General features: G+C 36.7%; 1 protein-coding gene across 1 annotated transcript in view; it reads right to left on the bottom strand.

Moving 5' to 3' along the window:
• The window catches only part of TMC1 (transmembrane channel-like 1), a 194757-nt gene that overhangs the window by 133693 nt on the left and 33093 nt on the right, over positions 1-27971 (bottom strand). Inside the window, exons 3-5 of the mRNA XM_011965144.1 lie at positions 23997-24044; positions 17958-18129; positions 12041-12169 (exon numbers count right to left, since the gene is read on the bottom strand). Of these exons, the coding sequence (XP_011820534.1) occupies positions 12041-12169; positions 17958-18129; positions 23997-24044 (349 nt within the window). The remainder of the gene's footprint in view (positions 1-12040; positions 12170-17957; positions 18130-23996; positions 24045-27971) is intronic.

Here is a 27971-nt window from a genome sequence, read left to right on the forward strand (position 1 = left end):
TTTGCAGATGACATGATTGTATATTTAGAAAACCCCATTGTCTTAGCCCAAAATCTCCTTAAGCTGATTAGCAACTTCAGCAAAATCTCAGGATACAAAATCAATGTGCAAAAATCACAAGCATTCCTATACATCAAAAACAGTCAAACAGAGAGCAAATCATGGGTGAACTCCCATTCACAATTGCCACAAAGTGAATAAAATACCCAGGAATACACCTTACAAGGGATGTGAAGGACCTCTTCAAGGAGAACTACAAACCATATAAGAGAGGACACAAACATGGAAAAACATTCCATGTTCATGGATAGGAAGAATCAATATCATGAAAATGGCTATACTGCTCAAAGTAATTTGTAGGTTCAATGCTATCCCCATCAAGCTACCAATGACTTTCTTCACAGAATTGGAAAAAACTACTTTAAAGTTCATATGGAACCAAAAAAGATCCCATAGCCAAGACAATCCTAAGCAAAAAGAACAAAGCTGGAGGCATCACACTACCTGATTTCAAGCTATACTACAAGGCTACAGTAACCAAAACAGCATGGTACTGGTACCAAAACAGATATATAGACCAATGTACCAGAACAGAGGCCTCAGAAATAATGCCATACATCTACAACCATCTGGTCTTTGACAAACCTGACAAAAACAAGAAATAGGGAAAGGATTCCCTATTTAATAAATGGTGTTGGGAAAACTGGCTAGTCATATGCAGAAAGCTAAAACTGGATTCCTTTATTACACCTTATACAAAAGTTAACTCAAGATGTATTAAAGACTTAAACCTAAAACCATAAAAACCCTAGAAGAAAACCTAGGCAATACCATTCAGATCATAGGCACAGCCAAAGACTTCATGACTGAAACACTAAAAGCAATGGCAACAAAAGCCAAAATTGACAAATCGGATCTAATTAAACTAAAGAGCTTCTGCACAGCAAAAGAAACTACTATCAGAGTGAACAGGCAACCTACAGAATGGGAGAGAAATTTTGCAATCTATCCATCTGACAAAGGGCTAATATCCAGAATCTACAAAGAACTTAAACAAATTTACAAGAAATATCAAACAACCCCATCAAAAAGTGGGCAAAGCATATGAACAGACACTTCTCAAAAGAAGACATTTATGCAGCCAACCAACATATGAAAAAAAGGTTCATGATCACTGGTCATTAGGGAAATGCAAATCAAAACCAAAATGACATACCATCTCACTCCAGTTAGAACGGCGATCATTAAAAAATCAGGAAACAACAGATGCTGGAGAGGATGTGGAGAAGCAGGAAAGATTTTACACTGTTGGTGGGAGTGTAAATTAGTTCAATCATTGTGGAAGACTGTGGTGATTCCTCAAGGATCTAGAACTAGAAATACCATTTGACCCAGCCATCTCCTTACTGGGTATATATCCAAAGGATTATAAATCATGCTGCTATAAAGACACATGCACACGTATGTTTATTGCGGCACTACTCACAATAGCAAAGACTTGGAACCAATCCAAATGCCCATTAATGATAAACTGGATAAAGAATGTGGCACATATACACCATGGAATACTATGCAGCCATAAAAAAGGTGAGTTCATGTCTTTTGCAGGGACGTGGATGAAGCTGAAAACCATCATTCTCAGCAAACTAACACAAGAACAGAAAACCAAACACCACATGTTCTTACTCATAAGTGGGAGCTGAACAATGAGAACACATGTACACACACTGGGGCCTGCTGGGGGATGGGGGGCTAGGGGAGGGATAGCATTAGGAGAAATACCTAATGTGGATGATGGGTTGATGGTTGCAACAAACCACCATGGCATGTGTATACCTATGTAACAAATCTGCACATTCTGCACATGTACCACAGAACATAAAGTATAATTAAAATATATATATATATTTACCAACTAAGTATCTGCTGTCTTCAAGAGACTCAACTAACACATAAGGACTCACATAAACTTAAGGTAAAAGGGTTGAGAATGACATTCCATGCAAATGGACACCAAAAGTGACCAGGAGTAGCTATTCTTTTTTTTTTTTTTTTGAGATGGAGTCTCACTCTGTCGCCCAGGCTGGAGTGCAGTGGCCGGATCTCAGCTCACTGCAAGCTCCACCTCCCGGGTTTTACGTCATTCTCCTGCCTCAGCCTCCCGAGTAGCTGGGACTACAGGCGCCCACCACCTCGCCCGGCTAAGGAGTAGCTATTCTTATATCAGACAAAACAAACTTTAAAGCAACAGCAGTTAAAAAATACACAGAGGGACACTAAATAATGATAAAAGGCTTTGTCCAACAGGAAAACACCATAATCTAAATAAATATGCATCTAACACTGGAGCTCCCAAATTTATAAAACAATTATTCCTAGACCTCAGAAATGAGAGAGACAGCAACACAATAAGAGTGGGGGACTTCAATACTCCACTGAGAGCACCAGACAGGTCATCAAGACAGAAAGTCAATAAAGAAACAATGGATTCAAACTATACCCTAGAACAAATGGACTCAACAGATATTTACAGAATATTCTACCCAACAACCACAGAATATACATTCCATTCATCAGTGCATCAAACTTTCTCCAAGGTAAACCATATGACAGGCCAGAAAACAAGTCTCAATAAATTTAAGAAAACTGAAATTATATCAAGTACTCTTTCAGACCACAGTGGAATAAAATTGGAAATCAAAAGAAATCCTCCAACCCATGCAAATACATGGAAATTAAACTACATGCTACTGAATGATTGTTGGGTCAACAATGAAATCAAGATGGAAAGGAGAAAATTTTTTGAACTGAACAATAATAGTGACACAACCTATCAAACCTACTGGGATACATCAATGGTGGTGCTAAGAGAAAAGTTCATAGCATTAAATACCTACATCAAAAAGTCTGAAAGAGCACAAATAGACAACCTAAGGTAACACCTCAAGGAACTAGAGAAACAAGAACAAACCAAACCCAAACAGCAGAAGAAAAGAAATAACAAAGATCAGAGCAGAACTAAATGAAATTGAAACAACAACAAACACACAAAAGATAAATTAAAGGAAAAGCTAGTTCTTCGGAAAGACAAATAAAATTGATAGACCATTAGCAAGATTAACCAAGAAAAGAAGAGAGAAGATCCAAATAAGCTCTATTAGAAATGAAATAGGAGATATTAGAGCCAACACCACAGAAATACAAAAGATCACTCAAGGCTACTATGAACACCTTTATGCACATAAACTAGAAAACCTAGAAGAGATGAATAAATTCCTGGAAAGATACAACCCTCCTAGCTTAAATCAGGAAGAATTAGAAATCCTGAACAGATCAATAACAGGCAATGAAATTGAAATGGTAATTTAAAAATTACCAACAAAAAAAGTCCAGGACCAGATAGATTCACAGCTGAATTCTACCAGACATTCAATCCTATTGACACTATTTCACAAGATAGAGAAAGAGGGAATACTCCCTAAATCATTCTATGAAACCAGTATCACCCTAATACCAAAACCAGGAAAGGACAAAACAAAAAAAGAAAACTACAGACCAATATCCCTGATGAACATAGATGTCAAAATCCTTAACAAAATACTAGCTAACCAAATCCAACACCATATCAAAAAGATAATCTACCAGGATGAAGTGAATTTCATACCATGGATGCAGGGATAGTTTGACATACACATGCCAATAAATGTGACACACCACATAAACAGAATTAAAACAAAAATAACATGATCATCTCAATAGATGCAGAAAGAGAGGATCCATTCAGAAACCCCCACCTCTGCGTGGGGGTGCTTTTCTCTTCTTTCTTTTGCCTATTAAACTTTCCGCTCTTAAACAGCGTCCCCAAAAAAACAGACACAGAAAAAGTGTTTGACAAAACCCAGCATCCCACTATGATTAAAACTCTCAGCAAAATCTGCATACAAGGGGCGTACCTCAATGTAATAAAAGCCATCTATGACAAGCCCACAGCCAACATAATACTGAACAGGGAAAAGTTGAAAGCATTCCCTCTGAGAAATGGAACAAGATGAGGATGCCCACTCCAGAAAACCCTAAAGACTCCTCCAAAAAGCTCCTAGAACTAATAAATGAATTCAGCAAAGTTTCAGTATACAAAATTAATGTACACAAATCAGTAGCTCTGCTGTTCACCAACAGTGACCAAGCTGAGAATCAAATCAAGTATTCAACCCCTTTTACAATAGCCACAGGGGGAGAAAAAAAAGTACTTAGGACTATACGTAACCAAGGAGGTGAAATACTTCTACAAGGAAACCTACAAAACATGACAATTAAATCACAGATGACACAAACAAATGGAAATACATCCCATGCTCCTATGGATGGGTAGAATCAATATTGTGAAAATGACCTTACTACCTAAAGCAATCTGCAAATTCAATGCAATTCTCATCAAAATACCACCATCGATCTTCACAGAACTAGAAAAAAAAATTCTAAAATTCATGGAACCAAAAAAGAGGCCACATAGCCAAATCAGGACTAAGCAAAAAGAACAAATCTGGAAGCACCCCATTACCTTCCTTCAAACTACACTATAAGCCTATGGTCACCAAAACAGCAAGGTACTGGTATAAAAATAGGCACATAGACCAATGGAATAGAATAGAGAACCAAGAAATAAATCCAAATACTTACAGCCAACTGATCTTTGACAAAGCAAACAAAAACATAATGTGGGGAAAAGACACTCTATTCATTCAACAAATGTTGCTGGGATAATTGGCTAGCCACATGCAGGAGAATAAAACTGGATTTTCATCTCTCACCTTATACAAAAATCAACTCAAGATGGGTCAAGGACTTAAATCTGAGACTTGAAACTATAAAAATTCTAGAAGACAACATCGGAAAAACCCTTCCAGACATTGGCTTAGGCAAAGACTTCATGACGAAGAACCCCAAAGCAAATGCAACAAAAACAAAGATAAACAGGTGGGACTTAATTAAACTAAAGAGCTTCCGCACAGCAAAGGGAATAGTCAGCAGAGTAAACAGACAACCCACAGACAGGGAGAAAATCTTCACAATCTATACATACGACAAAGACTAATATCCAGAATCTACAAGGAACTGAAACAAATTAGCAAGAAAAATACAAACAATCCTATCAAAAAGTGGGCTGAGGTCATGAATAGACAATTTTCAAAAGAAGATATACAAAAGAAGATATACAAATATTTCCAATGAAGATATACAAATGGCCAACAAACATATGAAAAAATGCTCAACATCACTAATGATGAGGAAAATGGAAATCAAAACCACAATACAATACCACCTTACACCTGCAAGAGTGGCCATAATCAAAACATCAAAAAATAATAGATGTTGGCATGAATGTGGTGAAAAGGGAACGCTTCTACACTGCTGGTGGGAATGTAAACTAGTACAACCAATATGGAAAACAGGGTGGAGATTCCTTAAAGAACTAAAAGTAGAACTACCATTTGATCCAGCAATCCTGCTACAGGGTATCTACCCAGAGGAAAAGAAGTCATTATACAAAAAGGATACTTATACATGCATGTTTATAGCAGCAGAATTCACAATGGCAAAAATATGAATCCAGATCAAATGTCCATCAGTCAATGAATGGATGAAGAAATTGTGGTATACATACATGATGGAATACTACTCAGCCATAAAAAGGAGTGAAATATTGGCATTCAGGCCTGACATGGTGGCTCACGCCTGTAATCACAGTACTTTCGGAGGCCAATGTGCGCATAATCACCAGAGGTCAGGAGTTCAAGATCAGCCTGGCCAACGTGGCAAAACCCTGTCTCTACTAAAAATACAAAAATTAGCTGGGTGCAGTGGCACATGCCTGTAATCCCAGCTACTCGGGAGACTGAGGCAGGAGAATCGCTTGAACCCAGGAAGTGAAGGTTGCAGTGAGCCAAGATCATGCCACTGCACTCCAACCTGGGTGACAGAGCAAGACCCCATCTCAAAAAAAAAAAAAAAAAAAAGAAAAGAAAAGAAAAGAAAGAAATATTGTGCATTCACAGCAACCTCGATAAAACTGAGACTATTATTCTAAGTGAAGTAATTCCGGAATGGAAAACCAAACATCATATGTTCTCATTTGTAAGTGGGAGTTAAGCTATGAGGATGGAAATGCATAAGAATGATACAGGGAACTTTGGGGACTCTGGGGAAAGGGTGGGATTGGGATGAGGGATAAAAGACTACAGATTGGGTTCAGTGTATACTGCTCAGGTGATGGGTGCACCAAAATCTAACAACTCACCACAGAAGAACTTACTCACGTAACCAAATACCACCTGTTCCCCCAAAACTTATGGAAATACAAAAATTTAAAAAGAAAATAATCCAGAATGTTTTGAGGGTATGTTGGTGGGTGTGTTCACATGCTTAAATGTCCTCTTGTATAGCATCTTTCATTCCTTCACGATGACAGATGAGAGAAAAACCTTTGTGAATTAAAGTATACACCATGATTCTTGTCTGTGAAAATCTTAAGCTCCGAGAAAACAGGAGAGAAAGGGTGAGGATGGAAGCTAGATAGTTTTCCCAAAGTTTTCCCAATAGCTCCATTAGAGGAAATCAACCATGGTCTGTTTTTACTTTCCTAGAAATGTATTCATTCTCCCAACTAAAAAGAAAACAAATTTAAAAAAACAAACAAACAAACAAATGAAAAGAAGTGTGAAAAGATCAAGGGAGATTGAATAAGGAGGAATGTTACCTTAATGGCCAGCTGACAGCTTGAAGCACCTGTTTAAGTGTGAATGAAATCTGAGGATAACTTTCCTGGCTTTACTGGGTGTCTCATTAATAAATCACCAGGCCCAGCCAGCCAATGGACAACTCCCAGAAACATTGGGTCAGGGTGCTACGAAGCTCAGAAATTAAAGTAGTCAGTATAATAGCTAAATAAACATTTTTGTTATCAAAATAAATCATTTTAATGGTATCTATCCAAGAGCCAATTCCCTGCAAAAGTATACTTGGAGTGTTTCTGTATCCTAATTTGTAGACTCATGAAATGTTAGAACTGTCCCCTCTCCAAAATAAGTTTCTTTAAATATCCAGCCAAGTGGGTTTTTTAAACTGTTTTTTTTTTTTTTATTTTAATAGCCACAGAAGCATTCTTTCTTCCAACCAGTGCTTTATATGGAAGTACACTGTGTAGAGGAGAGAAATCATAGGTCTGTTCTTGAAGCCGGCATTGTGGCCCAGTAGCTCTCCCTGTGACCTCTGCCTCCTTTGCCCTGATTTGATTTCACCAAACTGCGTGATTTTGGAGGACAGCAGTTTGAAGACCATGGTCCACAATCCAGTTTATCTGTTTTATAATTGAATAAACTGAGGTTCAAAGAGGAGAAGTCATAGGAAGCACTTAGCCCAAAGTCCAAGTCTCAATTTTCAGTCTAAAACCTATTCTACTGTAACAAAATAAGGTGGTTGCTTATTTAGGTTTAGTCATGAGCACTTTTAATCTACCACATATAATGTTCTGATATAGTTAAAAGTCTTAGGTTTCAAGATGAGTAATAAGTAGACCTGTTACTTTCTACCTGGGTATTTTATTTCACTTGTGCTGGCTGCTATCAGGTAAGTGCTGCGACCTCTTACAGGTAGGAAAGATCTAGTCATCCAACCTCTGAGTTAAACCCGTGAACAGTTTAAAATCATACTTTGTATTCTCATTAATAGATATTTTTAAATGAAGTGATTAATAAAATATAGAAATTGACTTTCAAATAATTGGAAAACATGACACAGTTTCCCTTTCCCCCCTCCAACTCCCCACACACACTCTTCCTCATTGTATAAATCATCTGTAGAACTGAATATTCTGTTTAGTGGAGCTTTCTGTCAGAATTGGGAACAACAGCTTGCATTCTGACTACATATCAGTAATTTTTAGATCAAAAAATAAAAATATACATTTCTGGTCTGGGCCAGATACACCTGCCTTTCCACCAAGAGATTATCATTCAATAGGTTTAAGGCTACAGGAATGTGTGAAATTGTATTAATGTACAATAAAACATAGAATGAAAACCACAATTTCCATAGTGATGATGGAAAGGAGATGGCTTCCTTTCAGCTGTATAGAGCCAATTCCACTGTCTTGAAGATGCTGAACTCTAGTTCCTGAGCCATGTTTGAGGGTTAATACAGATTCACAACCAATTCCTAGAGCTGTCTGGCTATGTAGCAACCACTTATATTAACCATCTTTTGACCCTACGCCCTGAGCGTGCTCATGTTCCTAATGGTAGATGCTCTTTAAAAATGTGGGAACTATCTCTGAGTCTCCTATAACACCCACAGAACCATAAGTCACCATTCCTGAGGCTTACTCTAAAATATATCTTAAAACCCTGCCCCTGTCTAAAATATCTTTTAGAAGTTTCAAAACTTTCTCCAAGTCCAGAACAAGAAGGCTTCAAACCCAGGCACAGATCCAAACCTTTGATCAAAACATCTATTCCAGTCACACTGAGCCTAGTATCTTGGGTTTCATAGACTTAGCCAGGAGTGATGATGCAGGCTAATCTGGGTAATATTAATAACATAATCCTTAGAAACACACTCTCAAATTTAGATGTCTCTGAAAGAAATAAAGGGTGGAGGGAAAGCTGCCTCACTCCCATGCATTGGTAGCACTGGGGTAGAGAAACATTTACCTGCCTGTTCTGTGAAGTACTGACCACTTGTTCTAATAATGTAGTTGGAATCTGGTAGGGAGAAGCTCAACAGGGCATTCAAAAAAAAGCTCAATAGAGCATTCGAAGAGAGATAAGTCAGGCACTTAAGTACCAACAACTTCATCACAGAGGCTGAAACCAAAAGAATTAGGCTGGCCCCAGTCATGGCACCAGCTGGAACCCACAGGTGCAACCACAAGGCAGAAACCACTTCTGGCCATGGAAAATCATCACCAGACTGTAAGCCTTGCTGACAAGTGAGAAGCCACGGTTGTTTCTTCTCTGGGCCTAAATTTGTGCTTCCATTCTATGAGCTGACTTTGGCTTTGAAGATCTGAATCACCCGTCTTGGTAACATGCCTAGCTTGTCCCCCGGCTGCACTGCTAGGAGGCAGCAAATCTGAATGTCTACAAGGTCCAGCCAAGTAGCATAAACAAGTAATATGGATTGTTTGAGAATGGTGCAAATTGAAAAAGGAATGCCTCATTAATAGAGGCCAGGTGCTTAGTCCTAGCTGTCACTGTGATGGAAGAATGTAGGACCAAATCTTCCACTTGTTCATGAAAAGCTGAACATCTGAATATTTTACTGCCACTTTTAAAAGATTGAGGCTGGGTGCAGTGGCTCATACCTATAATCTCAGCACTTTGGGAGGCTGAGGTAGGAAGATGGCTTTAGGCCAGGAGTTCAAGATCAGCCTGGGCAACATGGTAAGACCCCATCTCTACACAAAAAGAAAAAATTAGCCAAACATGGTAGTGTGCACATATAGTCCCAGGTACTTGGTAGACTGAGGCAGAAGGATCCCTTGCGCCCAGGAGTTTGAGGCTGCAGTGAGCTAAGATTGCACCACTGCACTCCAGCATGGGCAAAATAATAATAATAATAACCTAAATTTTAAAAAATATTGAAAAAAATTGTGATAAAGAAAATACATTTCATGATTAAAATGGTGAATTTTGTATTGTATATACTGCCACGATTAAAAAAATAAAAGAAAAAGAAACAAAAAACATGTGGGCCAAATAAAAAAAACTATAGTCTAGATTAGATTCAGGTGCTGTCTCCTCATTGTCAGTGTCTGCTTTCGTACTAAGGGTTCATATTGCCCTTCTTTCCAATGCTAATGCCTATCTCTCCTCATTGCTAAAATTTGCTTAACTCTTGGACTCCAGACCAAGGCCTGAGACCTTGAAATCTGCCACAGGACTATGGCTATGTTTTAGAAGATCTGAGAATGGTCTGGTCCTGGATTTTGCTAAATTGTCAAACGCCTTACATCCTTCTGTTGCACCCTCAAAATCTTACTGTTTATCCAAACTAGTACCAATGTGTCACCATCCCACAAGGCTTCTGGGGTCTCATTGTGGCTAGGTCTGCTCCCACCTAGACTTGCCAGGTCTCAAATTCTCTCCATCTCTCCTGTCACCCTTCAAGAATGAGGCTTCAAGTCTGTTCTGAGATGAAGTAATAACTACAGCTTAGGTTTCCCATCTATGTGCCATGTTCTGGCACCATATTTTACACAAATTATCTCACTTTATAATTCCAGAAACTCTGTCAATAAGGTACAATTTCATAAGGAATCTGAGTTGTGTAGAGAGACTACACAACTCGATCAAATGTACACAGCTATTAAATGGGAGATCTGAGATCCTAACTCAAATCTGAAGCTGTTGTCTCCTCCACTATCCTGCACGAGAGACACAGGCAAAGACCAGGGGGGTATTTCTACACCTCCATGCAGTTGGAAAGGAAAAGTAGTCCCTGGAATTTTTATTCAACCATATATTTTGGAAGTTCACAATATCGCTCCAATTTTAAACATTCTATATATAGTTACCTGTGGTTCCCAGGTTTGGGGATTTTATGGGCCATTAATATTTCAAATATGTTTGAGGGGCCCACGTAGGGTTGCCAAACTTCTATTTTGCCAGGTAAGAATATTTTTAAAACCTATAATTTAGCATCATTATCACTTCACTAAATGAAAATTATTTTAATGTGCAGACGCATGTGCATGCACACACAAAATTTGTAGCTCTGTGGAACGAGGGATGCTGCTTGCCTTTGCTTTCATTTATGATGGATGTGTACATGAGCATGCAAAGGGAGTTCCCAGACTACAATTTTGTGGTGTTGCAAAAGTTTTCTGGGAAAACCATTGTTTGGAACTTGGAAAACCTTACTCTATAAAACAAAACAAAAATACTATAAATGATGGCTATGCTTCGAGCACACAGAGAAGATATAGAATATAGTTCTTTATTTTGGATATGAGGCAACTAAGGCTTCAGGAGATTAAGCGATGCCTTTAAATAGCACACAAGCTCTTGCAGAACCAAAGTAGAAGTGAATTATCCTGATAGCTATTTCAGTTCTTGTTTTCATCATCAGAGACAATAATACTATACTATCGTTTTTACAGCATTTCTAGTTAAATAGGCTTGTGAGGGGATAGTTTTTAAAACTTATTACTACTTATAAAAATGATTTATGGAAGAATGCAATGTTTGACAAAACTCGAAGATGCAAACATGGCTGTTATCACAAACAACAGTTTCCCTTTTACCTGTCCTTTCCTCCTGCCCCAACCACCAGGGCAGGGAAATATAGTGTGATCCTCAGAGGTGAATCTTCCCATCCCCCAGAATAGGATAATCATTTGACTTTTCATATGAAGAGTTTATAAATCTGTGTACTCTGACTGCGTTTGCATCCACATTAGCATCAACATAAGACTGAAATTGGGTCACTGACATGTTCGGGGAATAGCTATTAGCATAACCTTTAATTGGAATCCTATTTACTGTTCTGTTGGCCTAGCATCTTCTCTGTGCTTTAATGTGAGCTGTCACATGAAAAGATCATTTGAGACCAGGGCCCTGAAAAGAAACAAGAGTGTGCAATCCACACAAACTTGTAAAATTCAAATATATTATCTCTTTCAAAGAGGTGGCAACAAATGTATTAAGCTAACGAAACTCCAGTTTAAAGAACAAATGATGAAAGATGACCAGAGAATTTAAAAGACTCTAAACAATTTCTCAGAGTTGCTTCCAATTTATAATCATTAGCCCAGTCTCTCTAGTGATAAGAAACAGATATATGTGAATATACATATATTTGTATATATATGCAGATATATGATATACATGTTTATGACGGTGACCATTATATATAATATTACATATACTATATATACAGTGTATGTGTGTATGTGTGTGTATATATATATAGGAAATATTCAGAGGATTTAGAAAATCAATGTCGGGAAAAGTGTTTCTGCTCATGAAAAGTGGCACCATACTTGAGAACTTCAATTTTCTTCTCCATCTTCCATGGCTTGCATTTGACAGTAGCAATCATTTGTCTTTTCTCATCTAACTCTGCCTTCAGTCTTTCCAATTCCTCTTCATCAATTTCTTCTTCTTCTTCTCTTTAAAAGTAAAAAAGAAACACCTTAGTAAAGTTAAGCTTTGCTTGACTTTGGAACTTAAGGAAGGCAGGTATCATATATTTAACCCATTTTTAAAAATGTGACCATATACAGTCAACATTAGGACCCATAAGCGTGAGAACTCAAATCTGAACACTGATGCAGGATTACTGAAACTATTATAACTTTAAGCAGTAGTGTTTGCCTTCCTGAATCTAAGCTATTCTTTTTTTTTTTTTTTTTTTTTTTTTTTTTTTTTTTGAGATGGAGTTTCGCTCTTGCCACCCAGGCTGGAGTGCAATGGCGTGATCTTGGCTCACTGCAACCTCTGCCTCCTGGGTTCAAGCAATCTGCCTCAGCCTCTTGAGTAGCTGGGATTACAGGCACCCACCACCTCACCCGGCTAATTTTTATATTTTTAATAGAGATCGGTTTCACCATCTTGGCCAGGCTGGTCTCGAACTCCCGACCTCAGGTGATCTGCCCGCCTTGGCCTCCCAAAGTACTGGGATTATAGGCATGAGCTGGGTTTTTTTGTTTGTTTGTTTGCTTATTTTTTGAGACAGAGTCTCCTTCTGTTGCCCAGGCTGGAGTGCAGTGGGACAATCTCGGCTCACTGCAACCTCCGCCTCTCAGGTTCCAGCAATTCTGCTGCCTCAGCCTTCCCAGTAGCTGGGATTACAAGCACCTGTCATCTTGCCCAGGTAATTTTTGTATTTTTATTAGAGACGGGGTTTCACTATGTTGGCCAGGCTGGTCTCAAACTCCTGAGCTCAGGTGATCCACCCGCCCTGGCCTCCCAAAGTGCTGGGATTACAGGCATGAGCCACCACACCCAGCCTAAGCAATTCTTTTATGTCTAGAGCCTCAAACACTCTGAACTAGAAAATCTGTGGAAAGAATAATTACAGATATATCAAGATATTTCCCTCTCTTCTTTGTTCCCTTGTATACCTTCCCTCAATTCTATATTTCATTTAAATATTTTGTTTTTCAATAAGGATAATAAATTAAGGGTGAAGATGTCTTTGCCCTTAAACATTTTGTTAGCCCTGTCTCAAGAGAAAGAAAGAAAGAAAAATTGAAATCGGGAAAAATAAAAATCCATTTCTCAAAGGTAACTTAATCTGTTATCTGTTAATTAAACTTATAACTTCAGTTGGTAAAATTCACCTTGAAATATATTTGATGGAAGTGAATCCTTTGAAGGATTCCAGTTCCTACTGAGCAGGAGACGTAGCTTTTCTTTTCTGTGTTCCTAGTATTACAAAAACACTACAGGGTCCAGAACTCAAAACAAAATCTAAACAAGAGCAACATAATTTTAAATCGAGGCATGCAATACCATATCATAGAGATCAGCTTTTTGGCAACAGATTATTTCAGTTGTTAAGCTATTGTCCCAACTTCAAACACACCCTCCCACACATTAACGTTGTGGTGCTGGGGCTGGTATTTTGTGAGTCATATTTCTGCTTTGTTAGCGGGGTCAATATAGACTCTGACAACAGGGGATACTGAAGAGGATCTCCATCTTTCCTGTGGCTTCCTCTCTGCTTCCTATTTGCTTTGAGGCGTGACACTTCCTCCTTAACATCACTTCTTCACTCCTGGAGCTGAGCATCCTTGCCGTACTGCAAGTGAATCCCTATTACCAATCTGCTACCAAGCTAGCAGAACCAGCTTCATCACCTCTCCCATAGAAACCAACGTCACAGAGCATCAGCCCCTCTGCAGAGGCTGAGTTTTAGCTCCTGGGTTTTAGCATCTGATAGCAGCCACTACAAGTGAAATAAAACACCCAGGCTACAGTGTTTTCATTTTAACCCTTTCCATTGTTCCTCCAGCCCTTGGGATGGTAGCTGCTTCCAGTAGTTACCATCACCATGATACTTTATCTTTTTACCTTTTCTGTAGTCTAATTAACATTATTTATACGTCCTAACAATTCACTTATTAAATTCTCTCTGTTCAATTAACTGTTGAAGTTTCTCCTCTCACTCGATACGGACCAATAACAAAAATTGTAATCCAGTTTAGTATTACTCAGAAAAACAATTTATTTTTCACTAAGCTCATGACTAGACACAGTAGAAATAAGGCAAAAGCTGTTCTTTAAAGTTCTAGCTGAGGAACAGGACATATCCACAGTTGTATAGTTTACCCTACAAAATGACTTTCAATCTCCTTTCTTTGCCACCAATCTATAGTTTTTAATCGTGCTATGAGTACTGAAACAAAAATTCATATTAACCCTTTAAAATAACACTTCCTATAGACAGTTTGTCTTTTGGACAATCCAAACATTTTACTTAGAAGAATCATCATGGTTCAAGAGAACCAGGGAAGTACACTCTTCTAAGATACATCTCTGATAAGCATTGGGTTGTTTCTATTTAATTATTTGGTGTTTATCATATAAAAGCCTATGATGCTGTGCAGCCACGGCATAAAATATTTCAGGAATTTTTTTTTACTGCATCTATATGCACAGTTTTTTTTAATTTGTCAATTAGAATGATATGTGGGTTAGTTCGTCTTAGGAGGTAAAGATGTGTTTTAATTAAAATGATTATAATTGTTTCCATGCAAACATAGAAATAACTCTAAATTACATAGATAGCAGTTTTACTGAAATATTTTCAGAAACTAGCAAAAATAAAATAAAATAGATGGCAAGAAATTATCAGTAATAAAGTCAATTAGAAAAAATCTTTATGATTAATAATTTAATTGCTTGATATGTTAAGCCTTTAACTTGCCAACCATTTCAAAATAATTCATATTTACATATAGTTACCTTAAAGTTTTACATTACTGAACTTCCATTAAGAATCACCTGTAAAACAGCATCTCTAATCCAACATCATCAAAGAATGAAAGAATTACCTATCTGATGTGTGGATTTGCCAGGTAACTAAATCTACATGCCAACTTTCGGAAACTCTTTAATAGAAACAATTCTAACACTAATCAGTTTATAAGTTCAGCTTGTCCAAATTTCAAGTCCTTTAAAAATCATATGAAATGTCTTTAATAATCCCTTTTCTAATTATGCCTGTGGGAACAGTTTTCGCTTCTCTGAGACTCCAAGCTACTTTGTATTTCGCTGGGACACATAGAATGTCATATGTCATAATAATTTGTATCTAAGTGGCCTGTCCCTTACTATATTATGGACTTTTGAAGATTGCAAGATTGCAGGCAATTACATGCTCATATCCAAGTATCCCAAAGATATTAGTAAACTATGCCGCACAAAAGTAGAGGTGGGTAAATATATGTGTACAAAACTTTTCTGGATAGCTCAGGGTTATCATCATAAACCCAGTGCTCAAAGTACACTAAAATAGAACAACGACCTCTGAGATTATTATGGTATAGAAAGACGATTATTTCGGTACTAAATGATCCCAGATTGGTATATCTTTTACGTCTCTGTTGTTAATTGTTTATTTCACCAGGAGGATCATGCTGTGTTACAGGGTGCAGTTGCTGACACATAAGATACCCTCAAATATGAAGGTAATTAAAATACTTTTCTAACCAGCATTACAGGAAACCTACTTTTCTAGAATCTCTCAAAGAAAGGGCTAATCATATTAAAAGGCATAGGCATGCCTCATCTAAATTTTCAGGCTAATCTGTGCAAGAATGGTTTTCTATCTTAAGTTTGATATATTTAAACAACAGTTGTTAGGAAGAAGAAGGCATAATATGCTGAATTTCTCACTGCTATGAATATATTACTTATTCACTTAAAACTGGGTCAGGAAAAGCCTGTAATATTACTGGAAATACTCCAAAATGTCTAACAAGGCAGTGTTTTTTTAACTGCCTCCAAAGATAGTTAGCATTACAACCTTGGTTTTAGTTGGTTTCAAATGTTGTGTCAATGCAAGGGAAATTCCCTGAAGCATTACTTGAACATTTAAATTAAAAAGGCCTTGAATTAATTAACCCAAATAAATGTGCCCTGATTTGTCTACTAATCTTTCTCAAAAATATTATCTAAGATTTTCTTTTTTAAAAAAAGATGCTTATCTTCAAAATGAACAATAGAAAATGGACTCTAAAACAGAGAAGAGAACTATCAATAATCACAACTAATTTCTGATACTATTTATAATAGATGCGCAAATTGTCGCAGTAAAAATACAATTTGCAAAACCTATGGAGACAGTTTGGTTATGTGGAAGACTGGGAGGTAAGGGATCTTGATTCTCAAGATCAAAATGAAAGTGAGACCAGCTAGGGAGAGACACTGTCATAGCCACAGGATCCAGTTGCTTCACATGGCCCCATTTCCTAGAGATTGAGCAGTTGCCATGAGGGCTGTCAGCAGACCAAGACAGCAGAGGAATTCCTGCCCAACTCATCTTTTTAAAAGGATTTTTTTGAGGCACAAATAAAGAAGAAAAGCAAATTTTGGAACACAACCTATATCATGCATACATCAATTAGTGATGTTTTCTCAATGAAATACCGCTGTTGGAAAGCATAAGCTTTGCTAAATAGGAACTATTACTACATAATAATGGAACTAACAATCGTAGTAATACGTGGGACTTAAAATTGTGTTGCATTTTATTTTTGAAAGGAATAAAGCGTGAAGAAACTTTAAAAGCAGATATAAATAAAAAATACTAGAGACAAAATTTAAAAGCAAGTTTTGTCTTGGTATTCAGAAGGGAGAAAGGAGAAGATGGGGAAGAAGAGGAGGAAAACTAAGACGTGAAGTAGATGACGTTATTCTTATTCTAAAAGGAACCATCGTCTGTTAATGCTAAGCTTCTCTACTTGACAAATTTTTCATACAGTTGTTTTTAATGACGATCATTTATAAAGAACAATACAATAGTTAGAGCTATTGAGTACAAAAGTGTGTCATCTTGGAAGGACACCTTAGAAATTTCCTCTTGCTTTAAAGTCTTAGGAGTGTTTGGAGGAGATTCTACCACCCGATGGTGATTCACATGGCCCTGTTACCTGTGGGTTGTGGAACAGGTTGACTGCTCTCTTGCATTCGAGATTTTCTCTTATTAGAGGTGTTTTACATGCACACTTTTCCTACCTGCCTGCTATCTGCAAATTTCCAAAAAGCAAAGACAAGAAAAGTATTTTCTTGGATTTTTCCTAAACAGCATTTAATGTATTATTCTACACAAAGTCGGCATTCACTAAAATGTTTTCCTGGTGGAACTGAAAGATAACTGAGTTGTATTAAAAATAAAATGACAACCCAAATCCTCTGTAATAGGGGCCAGCACACTTTCTTTCTGTAAAGGGCCAAATAGTTAATATTTTAAGCCTTGAGTAAGATATACAACTCTGTCCCATATTCATCTTTGCTTTTTATTAATGACCCTTTAAAGCTGTAAAAACCACTCTTAGCTCTTGGGCTGGATTTAGCCATAATTTTCCAAACCCTGCTCTGTAAGATAAAGTGATGTGTGCTCACTGTTTAGGAGTTTCTACTTAACCTAGATAACAATGCATACAATTAGTAGGATAATTTTTTAAATTAACTGTAATATGTCAATGACCTGTGATAATTCAGATCCTTCATAAGAGAACTTCTTATGGTCCATTTTTAATATACATTCATTTTAAAATTATATTTTAACTATTAAAATACATTTAATTGAGTAGAATAAAAGAGCATCATCAGATTAAGGCTGTCTTTCGAAAAGTAGTTTTAATTACCAATTTTAAGGTCAAAGAGCATCTAAAAGGAGCGATCTTCTTTAGCACTGGAGCTTTTGAAAGGATATCAGAACTAACTTACGCTCCTCTCTTTAGCCTCCTCCTCCTCTCTTTTTCTCTTGCCTTCCTTGTTTCTTCATCCTCTGGTTCAGGTTCTGGGTCATCCTCATTGATAACATCTCTGGTCCGTTTCCTCTTTGGTCTCAAGCTCTCTCTTCGAGGTAGTTTACCTTCCTCCTCCTCTTCCTCTTCACCTAAACATAGCAGTTGATTCAATGAGTAATGTCAGAAAGTGCTTCCTCCCACTACCAAGCTTATTCTTAGATTTTAATAACTATTATTACACATCTGACACCATAATCTAGCAATTCTCCACATCATGATGAGATGCATCATGGCATACATACTTCACAGCCCGTCATTTAAATAAATGTATCTAGATTTCCATTTTCATTGTGGTTCATCGACTCAAATAGGTGAATGCGGATTCCCAAATTTTAATAAGTTTTTGAAGAAGTTCTAGTCTTCATTTACTTGAGTAACTAAACAGCTTGGTGGTTAATATCATACCATGACCTCTAAGACCATTCAAATAAGTCCAAGTTTAGAGATTACCATTCCATTATGCAATTGTTGAGTGATTACCCAGTTCATATTTATTACTATTTCTATCTTAGAACAAAGAAGAGGAACGTTAAAGAGGTGCTACAAACTAGAATAATTTTGGAGAAATTCATTCAACCCTTGAGGTTCCTCCCAATTTAAATTTTCTTCATTATTGATTCTAAATATTTTTCTCCTTTTTTGTAAATATTTTTGTTCTTTTCTTTAAAAAAATAGTAGTATACACATTTGCTTGATCATTTATTTCTTATGAATAGAAATAGGTAACTTATAAATTTAATGTAAAATTGAGAATAATGACAGCATTATTTTGTTTTATCATCAATTAACAATGAAAGACTCATATGTTCATAACTTTTTAGGATGCGTCCAGGTAAAGAATAGAGAGATAATTATGATAAAAGATAAAATTTCCTTCACAAAGTTGATAACATAATATTACTACTTCAGTTTCATTTCTATTGGTCCTAACTTCTTCTAACATTTAGCATAAACTATTGTAAAAAATTAAAAATTACAGTTATCATTATTCTCTTAAATAGAGGCTACCATGGAGAAAAAATTATATTTCAATGAAAACTATGAATTATCTACAGTATGCCTTTCTGTGTTGTCTGATTCTGATTTTATGAGAACTATATGACAACTTTGAAAATTATACATAACCATATAAAGCAATATAAAACACTTTTTATCTGTAGACATAAAAATGAACTCTTTCCAATGGAGAGACAAGCCCCCTTTCAAAAAACAACTTTGCCTTCATTTGTACAATCATTTCAATATTTATTATCTATAAATGTATCTATTCTTTGGACTTTCCTTTGAACTGATTATAGCATCTCACAAGTTGTTTTATTAGATAAATATGTTCTTTTCACATACGTGTGAGTCATCCTTTTTTTTTTCAAAGTTATCTTTAATTACCACTTGTTAAAACTTTTTTATTGATATTTCAGGTATAAGACTTAAATATTACCTATATTACTAAATGTCAGGTAGCAGGAAGAGAAACAGAATAACTTTTCTTTTTTTTTTTTTTTTTTTTTTTTGAGACACAATTTTGCTCTGTCACCCAGGCTGGAGTGCAATAGCACAATGTCAGCTCACTGCAACCTCCAGCTCCAGAGTTCAAACAATTATCCTGTGTCAGCCTCCTGAGTAGCTAGGACTACAGGTGCAAGCCATCAAGCCCAGCTAATTTTTTGTATTTTTAGTAGAGATGGGGTTTCACCATGTTGGCCGGGATGGTCTTGAATTCCTTGCCTCAAGTCATTCACTTGCCTTGGCCTCCCAAAGTGCTGGGATTACAGGCTTGAGACACCGCGTCCGACCTGTAATAACTTTTCTAACTGGGCTTGGAAAACTGTATATATTCTGTCATCCGAATCAAGAATGAGTTTCTGTTTGTTTAATTTTGTGGCAAATGTATGTTATTTGAACCCCATCGTGGCATTCTGAATATTTACCCAGCTTTTATTAGCCACATTGGTCACTAATTAAAGAAAGGACAAAAACTTGACAGGAGGTGAGAAACAATTCACCCACGAAAAACTCACAAACCCAAGCAGCTACTAGGTGCTCTGAATTTTAGTGTTTTTTGTATTAAAACTAAACTACTGGGATGACATCAACAAGATGAGAGAATAGGAAGCCCTGGACTCTCCTTTCCTCCACAGACGTAAAAGTTCAACCACAATGTGGAGATAAGCTCCCTTCGTGAGAAATTCGGAAACTAGTTGAAAGGTACCTGTACCCTAGATGAACACAGAATCAGCTAAGTAGCTGGTAGAAAAATCTGACACACCCTCATACCACAGTCCCTCTCTGCTAACACAACTCCATACAATTGGGAAGAACCCACCATCTCCTAGTTTCTCCCTGGGGAGGGGAGAAAACAACTGAACCATGTGTCCAACATTCTGATTTTTCTGGGGGTTCCCAAAGGACTGGTTTCTGTCTTGCCAGAATCTGAGTACTGACAGGAAAAGACCTCTGGTTGGGAACCAATGAGAGCAAAGATAGCCATTTGCATAGTATGCCTCACTCACAGTAGCCCCTCCCCCAACTTAGCACAGAGTAACCAGATGATAAACACCAAATCTGCACCTCTCTGGGAAGAAACAGTTGGATAGTGTAACCAACACTCCCTCCAACTTTTGGAAAGGATGACTGGACTGGCTTCTGTCCCACTTGTCTCCTAGAGCACTAATAGGACCCATTATATTCTAGATGGTCCAGGGCCACGGAGAACAAAGGTGACGTTTTGAACTAGTTTGTACTCATTCACCAGAGCTCCTTTCCCCACCCAGCTCAGCATGACATAATTGGCAAGAATTCCAGTTCTTGACTTGCCCCTGAAATGGGAAAGAAAAGACTGAAATATATACCCAATGTTCAGACTTTTCAGGAGGCTGCCTAAGGGAATGGCCAGTCTCAGAGCATGGAGAGGACCCAGCATACTGTTGATGCCTGGGGGCCACTGGAAACAAAAAAAAGAACTCAGGACATGCTGCTTCCCCAGAAGGCACATGTTATGACAGAAGAATACTGGAGGGAACAAGAGATTATGAATTCTTAAAAAGAAAAAGGTCAGCTGAAAAATCCCTCTTATTGAGGGATTTTGTGTGTCCTCCCTAGACACACAAGTCCAGAGAGGATGCATACACACGAAATGCTTGAGAGGCCCAAGAATCTCTGGCCTGCCTCATTGGTGAAAGTCTTCTCCTGTACAAGGCTGGTCCTTCTCCCGAAGGCTGGGAAAGGAATCTGTTTTTTCTAATATATGGATGCCAAAACAAACAAAAATAATCACGAAAAATAAAGAAATGGGAAAACATGCCCCAAACAAGAGAAGAAGATAAAGCTCCAGAAACAAGCCCTAATATAATGGAGATATATTAATTACTTAACAGACTATTAAAAACAACTCATAAAGATGCTCAACAAATTCAGAAGAAAAATGCATGAACAAAGTGAGAATTTCAACATAGAAATAAAAATATAAAAATAACCAGAGATAAATATTGAAGAATACAAGACAATAACTTAACACAATAACTGAAGAATACAGTAACAAAAATTCACTACAGAGGTCCAACAGCAGACTCAATCAAGCAAAAGAAAGAATTACCAAACTGAAAAATAGGATGTTTGAAATAGTTAGCAGAGCAAAACCATAAAAAGAATAAGAAAAAGTGAAGAAAGTTTTATGAGGTTTCAACAAGCAGACCAATATATACACTATGGGAGTTCTGAAGGACAATAAAAGAAAGAAAAGGACACAAAGACTATTCAAAGAAAGTAATAGACAAAATCTTCCCAAATCTGGGGAAGGAAATGGACCTTCAGATTCTGAAGCCCACAGATCCTACATTATATGAACCCAAATAAATCCACATCAAGACGTATTATACCTAAATTGCCAGAAGTCAAAGATAAAGACAGAATTTTGAAAGAAACAGAAAAGCAACTTGTCATGTACAAGGAAACCTTCATAAGACTATCAGTGATTTCTTAGCAGAAGCTATGCAGGCCAGAAGAAAGTAGGATGATATTTTCAAAGTGCTGAAAAGAAAAAACCTGCCAACAAAGAATACTATGCTCAGCAAGTCTGTCCTTTATAAATGAAGGATAAATAAAGACTCTCAGACAAACAAAACCTAAGTTAATCACCTCTAGACTTTTCTTAGAAGTAATGCTAAAGGAAGTTCTTCAAGTTGAAATGAGAGGACACTAAAGAGCAAGACAAAATCACATGAAAACATAAAACTCTCTGGTAAAGGTAAATATATAGACAAATACAGGATACTATAATACTTTAATGACAGTGTATTGATAACTTTTAATTTTATTTTAAAAGTTCAAAAGTATTAAAAGTAGCTATAAAAATATGTTAATGAATGCATAATATAAAAATATATAAATCAAGACATCAATAACACTAAGTGTCAGGGAAAGTAAAAGTGTAGAGTTTTAGTATGCAATTGAGGTTAAATTGTTTTCTGCCTAAAATAGGACTTTTATAATTATAAGATGTTGAACTTAAGTCCCATGGTAACCACAATAAAATTTCTATAGAAGATACACAAAAGAAAAAAAGAAAGGAATCAAAGTGTATCACTGTAATAAAAATCAATAAAATATAAAAGAGAATAGCATGAGATAAAAAAGGGACAAAAGAGCTTTAAAACAGAAAACAATGAACAAAAAGGCAAAAGTAAATCTTGCTCTGTCGGTAATAACTTTAAATTTAAGTGGATTGAACTTCCCAATCAAAAGACGTAAAGTGGCTGAATGAATTAAAAAACAAACAGAGAAAAGTGGCTGAATGAATTAAAAAACAAACCAAAGAAAAGAAACAAGGTCCAACTATATGCTAACTCACTTTAGACTCACTTTAGATTTAAGGACACGCACAGGGTGAAAGTGAAGGAATGGAAAATGATATGCCATGCAAATGGTAGCTAAAAAGAACAGGGGTGGCTATACTTATATTGGGCAAAATAAACTTTTAGTATAAATCTGCCGTAAGCAACAAATAAGGGCATTATATAGTAATAAAAGGGTCAATTTACCAGGAAGATATCACAATTATAAGTATATATGCATCCAACATCAAAAGCACCTAAATATATAAAGTGAACATTAACCAAACTCAGGAGAGAAAACATACAGCAATATAATTATAGTAGGAAACTTCAATACCCTACATTACATTCCATAATGGATAGAATATCTAGACAGAAAATCAGTAAGAAAACAGCAGACATGAACAACATTATAGATCAAATAGACTTAGCAGACATACACAGAACATTCTACCCAATAGCAGCAGAATAAACATTCTCCTCAAATGCATAAAACCTAAAAATACTACTCTAACATTCCCTCTGCCTGTCTGTGTAAAAATTGGTCATCAAGAAATCATTCGCCCTACCTTGTTTGAGTGTAGATCATAAGACCCTCATTCCAAAGAGGGTCCTGTCCCACACCCAGAAGAAAGAAATGCGTGCTTAGAGAGGCCAAGAAGAATCTAGGCAGACAGGCCTTGTTGCATTTCCCTACTCAGTGTGTAAACATTAGATTATACCCTTTTTGTCCAATCATATTTCTATACTGCTGTCCATACTTTGTTGAACCTAAGCATTAAAATGAACAATTTTCTCTATCTTTGGGTCTTCATCCTAAGGCTTTAATGAATACATGTTCCAAGACATTATATGCCTTTTCTCCTATTAATATGCCTTTTGCTTGTTGATTTTTCAGCGAACATTCAAGGGACCACGGTCTTGGCCCCTACAATGCCAACTGGATGGAATCTAGAGTGGGGATTCTGTTTGCTGAACTTGATTCCTCCTGTGAGACCATCAAAAGTTATCCACACACACTTCTGCTTATATGTGGTAGCTCAAGTCCACAAGATAAGAGGATAAATTCCTTGAATTTACAGGTATTCCATAGGAAACATATCCCAAGTGGGCCCATCACCACTTACTTGAGCTTTCCTCTGTCTCGTCTTCTTTTTCCTCCACTTTGATTTGTACTGTTGAGGAAAGAAAACAGTACAGCAATTATTTAAATGCCTGTACAATTGTTAGTAAGTAGTTTTTACTTTTATTGTTTTTATCATAACATTTTTGTGCAGTTAATACAATTTTTTCCATAAACTTGTGAAAATGAGCACGATTTATTAAAGATATACAGCTACAGCATCTTATACAATGCCATGCAAAGATTTTTCTATTTCATAATCTTCAGGGATTTGCAAAACATAACTGTTATAAGCTCCATTCAAAGTTATAAATTATCAGCTCAATTCAAAATAACTTCAACCAAAATGAATTCTGTATTGCAATAGGTAGAGTTGGGGTTTGTTGGGTTATTTTATTTCATGAGAAATTGAATTGTTAATAAAGCTATATCCACATGCCCATACCAATTAGGTTAATAACCAAATTAACTACATAAAACTAGAGAATAATTTATTTCAACCATTTTTACCAAGTATGAAAAAGTCTTTAGAAAAATGCTTAAAGCCAGATCTTTTCTGTTTCAATTATTTTTATAGGTATTATATTAATATAGCCTAAATTCCCCAATATGTGATTCCCTTTGGCAATATGGAGATAGGTGATTTTACAGTTCTTTCCAAGACAAAGGACCCTTTTTCTGTTTATTCCTCACCCCATATAGCATCTTGTTTTTAGCTTTGCTTCATTTTTATAAAGACATATAAAAGTTTTACAAAATTTTTAATGCTACAGTAATATGAAAAATATGTTTACTGGCAAATTTTTTTTCTTGTCAACTTAATGTTCATTCACCACAGGTTTCTTGCCTTAGAAAAATTAGAATATTTGTTAAAAACCAAAGTCTATTAATTTGCTTATAAAACATGAATTTTATCATATTTTTATTTAAGGTGGAATGGCATTTGTCCAAAAAAGCAAAGATGACAAACAATGTTGCTGTGAACAGATGAAACAACCTCTGGTTTTGTTTCTGTTCACTCACTGTCAAAGGTTATCATTCAGAACTTGACAGGCATATTGAAAAGGCAACACATACCAAGAGTGTAAATTCCATTCACAAAGAAGATAATTGTAAAAGCACTTTTTGCCTTTAAACAGCATCTGGGTAAAAAAATTCAGGATATGCAAAAATGTTATCACTCAACATCAGCCACAGAATGTGAAAATAAATGTTCTTTTGTTCAGAGTGAACATATGCCTTCTGTTGCTGGCTGCAACTGAATCTACACAGGACAAAGATCTTTATGTCACTACTGAGAGTTTGCAATAATGAAGGCAGACACTTCTAAGGAGATATTCCACATTCTACAATAGGTCATGGTCTTTTATTTGCAATTAATGTCACCACTAAGCTTCTTCAGTCAAAGAAGGATTTTGTAGGAAAGAATTTTAATGATATAAGATTAGCATTGGAGCAGGGTCTTATCAGCTATATATAAAGAAGAAACAGCTGAGGACAAATAGCAAATGCTGACCCACAGCCTACTTTGCAATATGCATAGCCAAAGCAAATTTTTAAAACATTTGCACAATGTATTAGGCTGATTTCTAATGATTATTTCACTAGAATGTGATAATATAAAGTCAATTAAATAAAATAGAAAAATCTACTAAATGAACAAAAATATAAGCAAATCTTTAGGAAGGATTATATATTAAATAAAAAGAGCAGAATAAAGTATCCCAAGCTGAAGAGATAAGCAACAACTCAGTTTCCTCTAATAACCAAGGGAGAGAAAAAGCAGGACTAGAATCATGAATCATCTTCTCTGGCACAGAAAGAATAGTTATAAATAACCATTAAATAAAACTTTAAAGTCCGTAAGGGAAGACATTCCCTGTGATGGCAAGTAGAGAACTAAAACACAGCTATGATTTCCCAGTGATGCAATGAAGAAAGCTGCAGAAATGACCCATTCCCTCCTCTTGAGTTGGTTTTCCAATAGTGATTCTGGTCTGTGCCTGATCGTCTCCACGTTCTCCTTAGGTGCCTTCTTTGCTTAACAGCATTCCTTTGTCTGATCATGGAACAGTCATTTTTTTATAGTCATTGTGATAATTCTTGTTTTGTTCTTGATTCAAACCCTCAGCAAAGGCGTCATCAGCATTAAGAACTAAATAGAAGCACTATGACCAGGAGATTTAAGACACTATCAAGATCCTGAGACCAAGCTCGATTTTAATGGAACATTATTTGGCCTGAAAAGTAACTATCAGCACTGGCCTATATCTCCTTCAACCTAAAGCAATGCTAAAGAACCATGTTAAGAACCCCCTCCAAGACAAAAACCTGTGCAAAGAGATAACTCAAAATACTTGAATGGGAGCTACAAACCATCTTTCCTTTCTCAGACAATCTCTGAGGTGGCCTGTTGCCATTGCTTCTCCCAGCAGTCCCTAGTACCTTATTCCCAATCATGTGATCTCTTCATGCCTTAGTTGCTCCCCAATGCCTATTGATCATGCACTTTAAAAATAACCTTCTCTCCTAGAGAGTGATGGGAGGATAGTGAAGGAAGAGGAGGGGAAGTCTGTCAAAATGTTGGAGGCAGCAAGCAAAACTGCATTGAAGTATGTGTAGTTAAAAGAGGAATATGCAATAGGAGCAGATGAACTCCTAGGCAACCCAGATCCTCATTTCATGCAGATAGACTCAGTAATTAAAAACAGTAAAAAGAAACAACAGCAAAATGTCACATTTCAGAGGCATAGGAGTCGTTCAGAAAAGTGGATATTGTTCTGGGGCTTCTTTTTTAATCTATAAAACTGAAAGCAGTCTATGTTTCTTCAGGATAACACAGTGACCACGTGGCCAGAAAAGTTGAATGGTATTGCCTTTTTCTCTGACCCACATTTACCTCTTGAAGCAATGTTTATAGCTCCAAGCTATTATTCTGGAAACTGAAAATTCACTTATTGAATTACCGTTTATTGTGTGATCACAAAGGAATACAGAGAAAATGCTCTTGGATAGGGGTTTGTAGACAGTAAAAGAAAACACCACTGCCTTTAATGAGTCTTACTATTTGACACAAAAGAATGACTTTATAGGCCAGGCACAGTGGCTCATGCCTGTAATCTCAGCACTTTGGGAGGCCGAGGTGGGCAGATCACTTGAGGTCAGGAGTTCAAGACCAGCCTGGACAACTAGGTGAAACCCTGCCTCTACTACAAATACAAAAATTAGCTGGGCGTGGTGGTGGGTGCCTACAATCGCAGCTACTCAGGAGGCTGAGTCAGGAGAATCACTTGAACCCAGGAGGCAGAGGTTGCAGTGAGCTGAGATTATGCCACTGCACTCCAGCCTGGGCTACAAAGTGAGACTCCTTCTTAAAAAAAAAAAAAAAAAAAAAAAGACTTTATAACAAGTTTCAAGATTAGGTATGGGTATCTTATTCAGTCTACTTGAGCTACAACAGCAATGTATTATTTAGCTTTTTTGCGTTTCTTCTCAGGATTCTTTTTTGTGTATAAGAAATGTCAACATTGACCCTTCTCATAAAAATTGCATGTTTTTACCTCAGACTAAACTTTCTTGACAGGGATGTTAATCAATGACATGACAGGCATAAATGAACCCATGTCATCCCTGTGGGATGTGAGAGAAATAGAGAAATCAAGGATAACCACGGGTACTTTGCTTGAGCACCTGAAGAATGGAACTGCAGGAAAAGAAGATGGAAGACTGTAGGGAGAATAGCTTAGGTAGGAGCTGTTGAAGTTCAGGAGTTTAATCAGACCCATTGGATTTCAGGTGCCATCTAGACATCCAAGCATGACATTAAGTAGACAGTTGAATATTTGAGCCTGGAGTTCAGAAGAAACGTCTGGACTGGAAATATGAATCAGGGAATCATCAACATATACATTGTATTTAAAGCCATAAGACCAGATGAGATAACAAAGAAAATGAGTGTAAACAAAACAGAAAAAGGAGA

This window comes from Mandrillus leucophaeus, unplaced genomic scaffold (assembly GCF_000951045.1).
Source record: "Mandrillus leucophaeus isolate KB7577 unplaced genomic scaffold, Mleu.le_1.0 Scaffold715, whole genome shotgun sequence".
Classification (NCBI taxonomy): Eukaryota; Metazoa; Chordata; class Mammalia; order Primates; family Cercopithecidae; genus Mandrillus; species Mandrillus leucophaeus.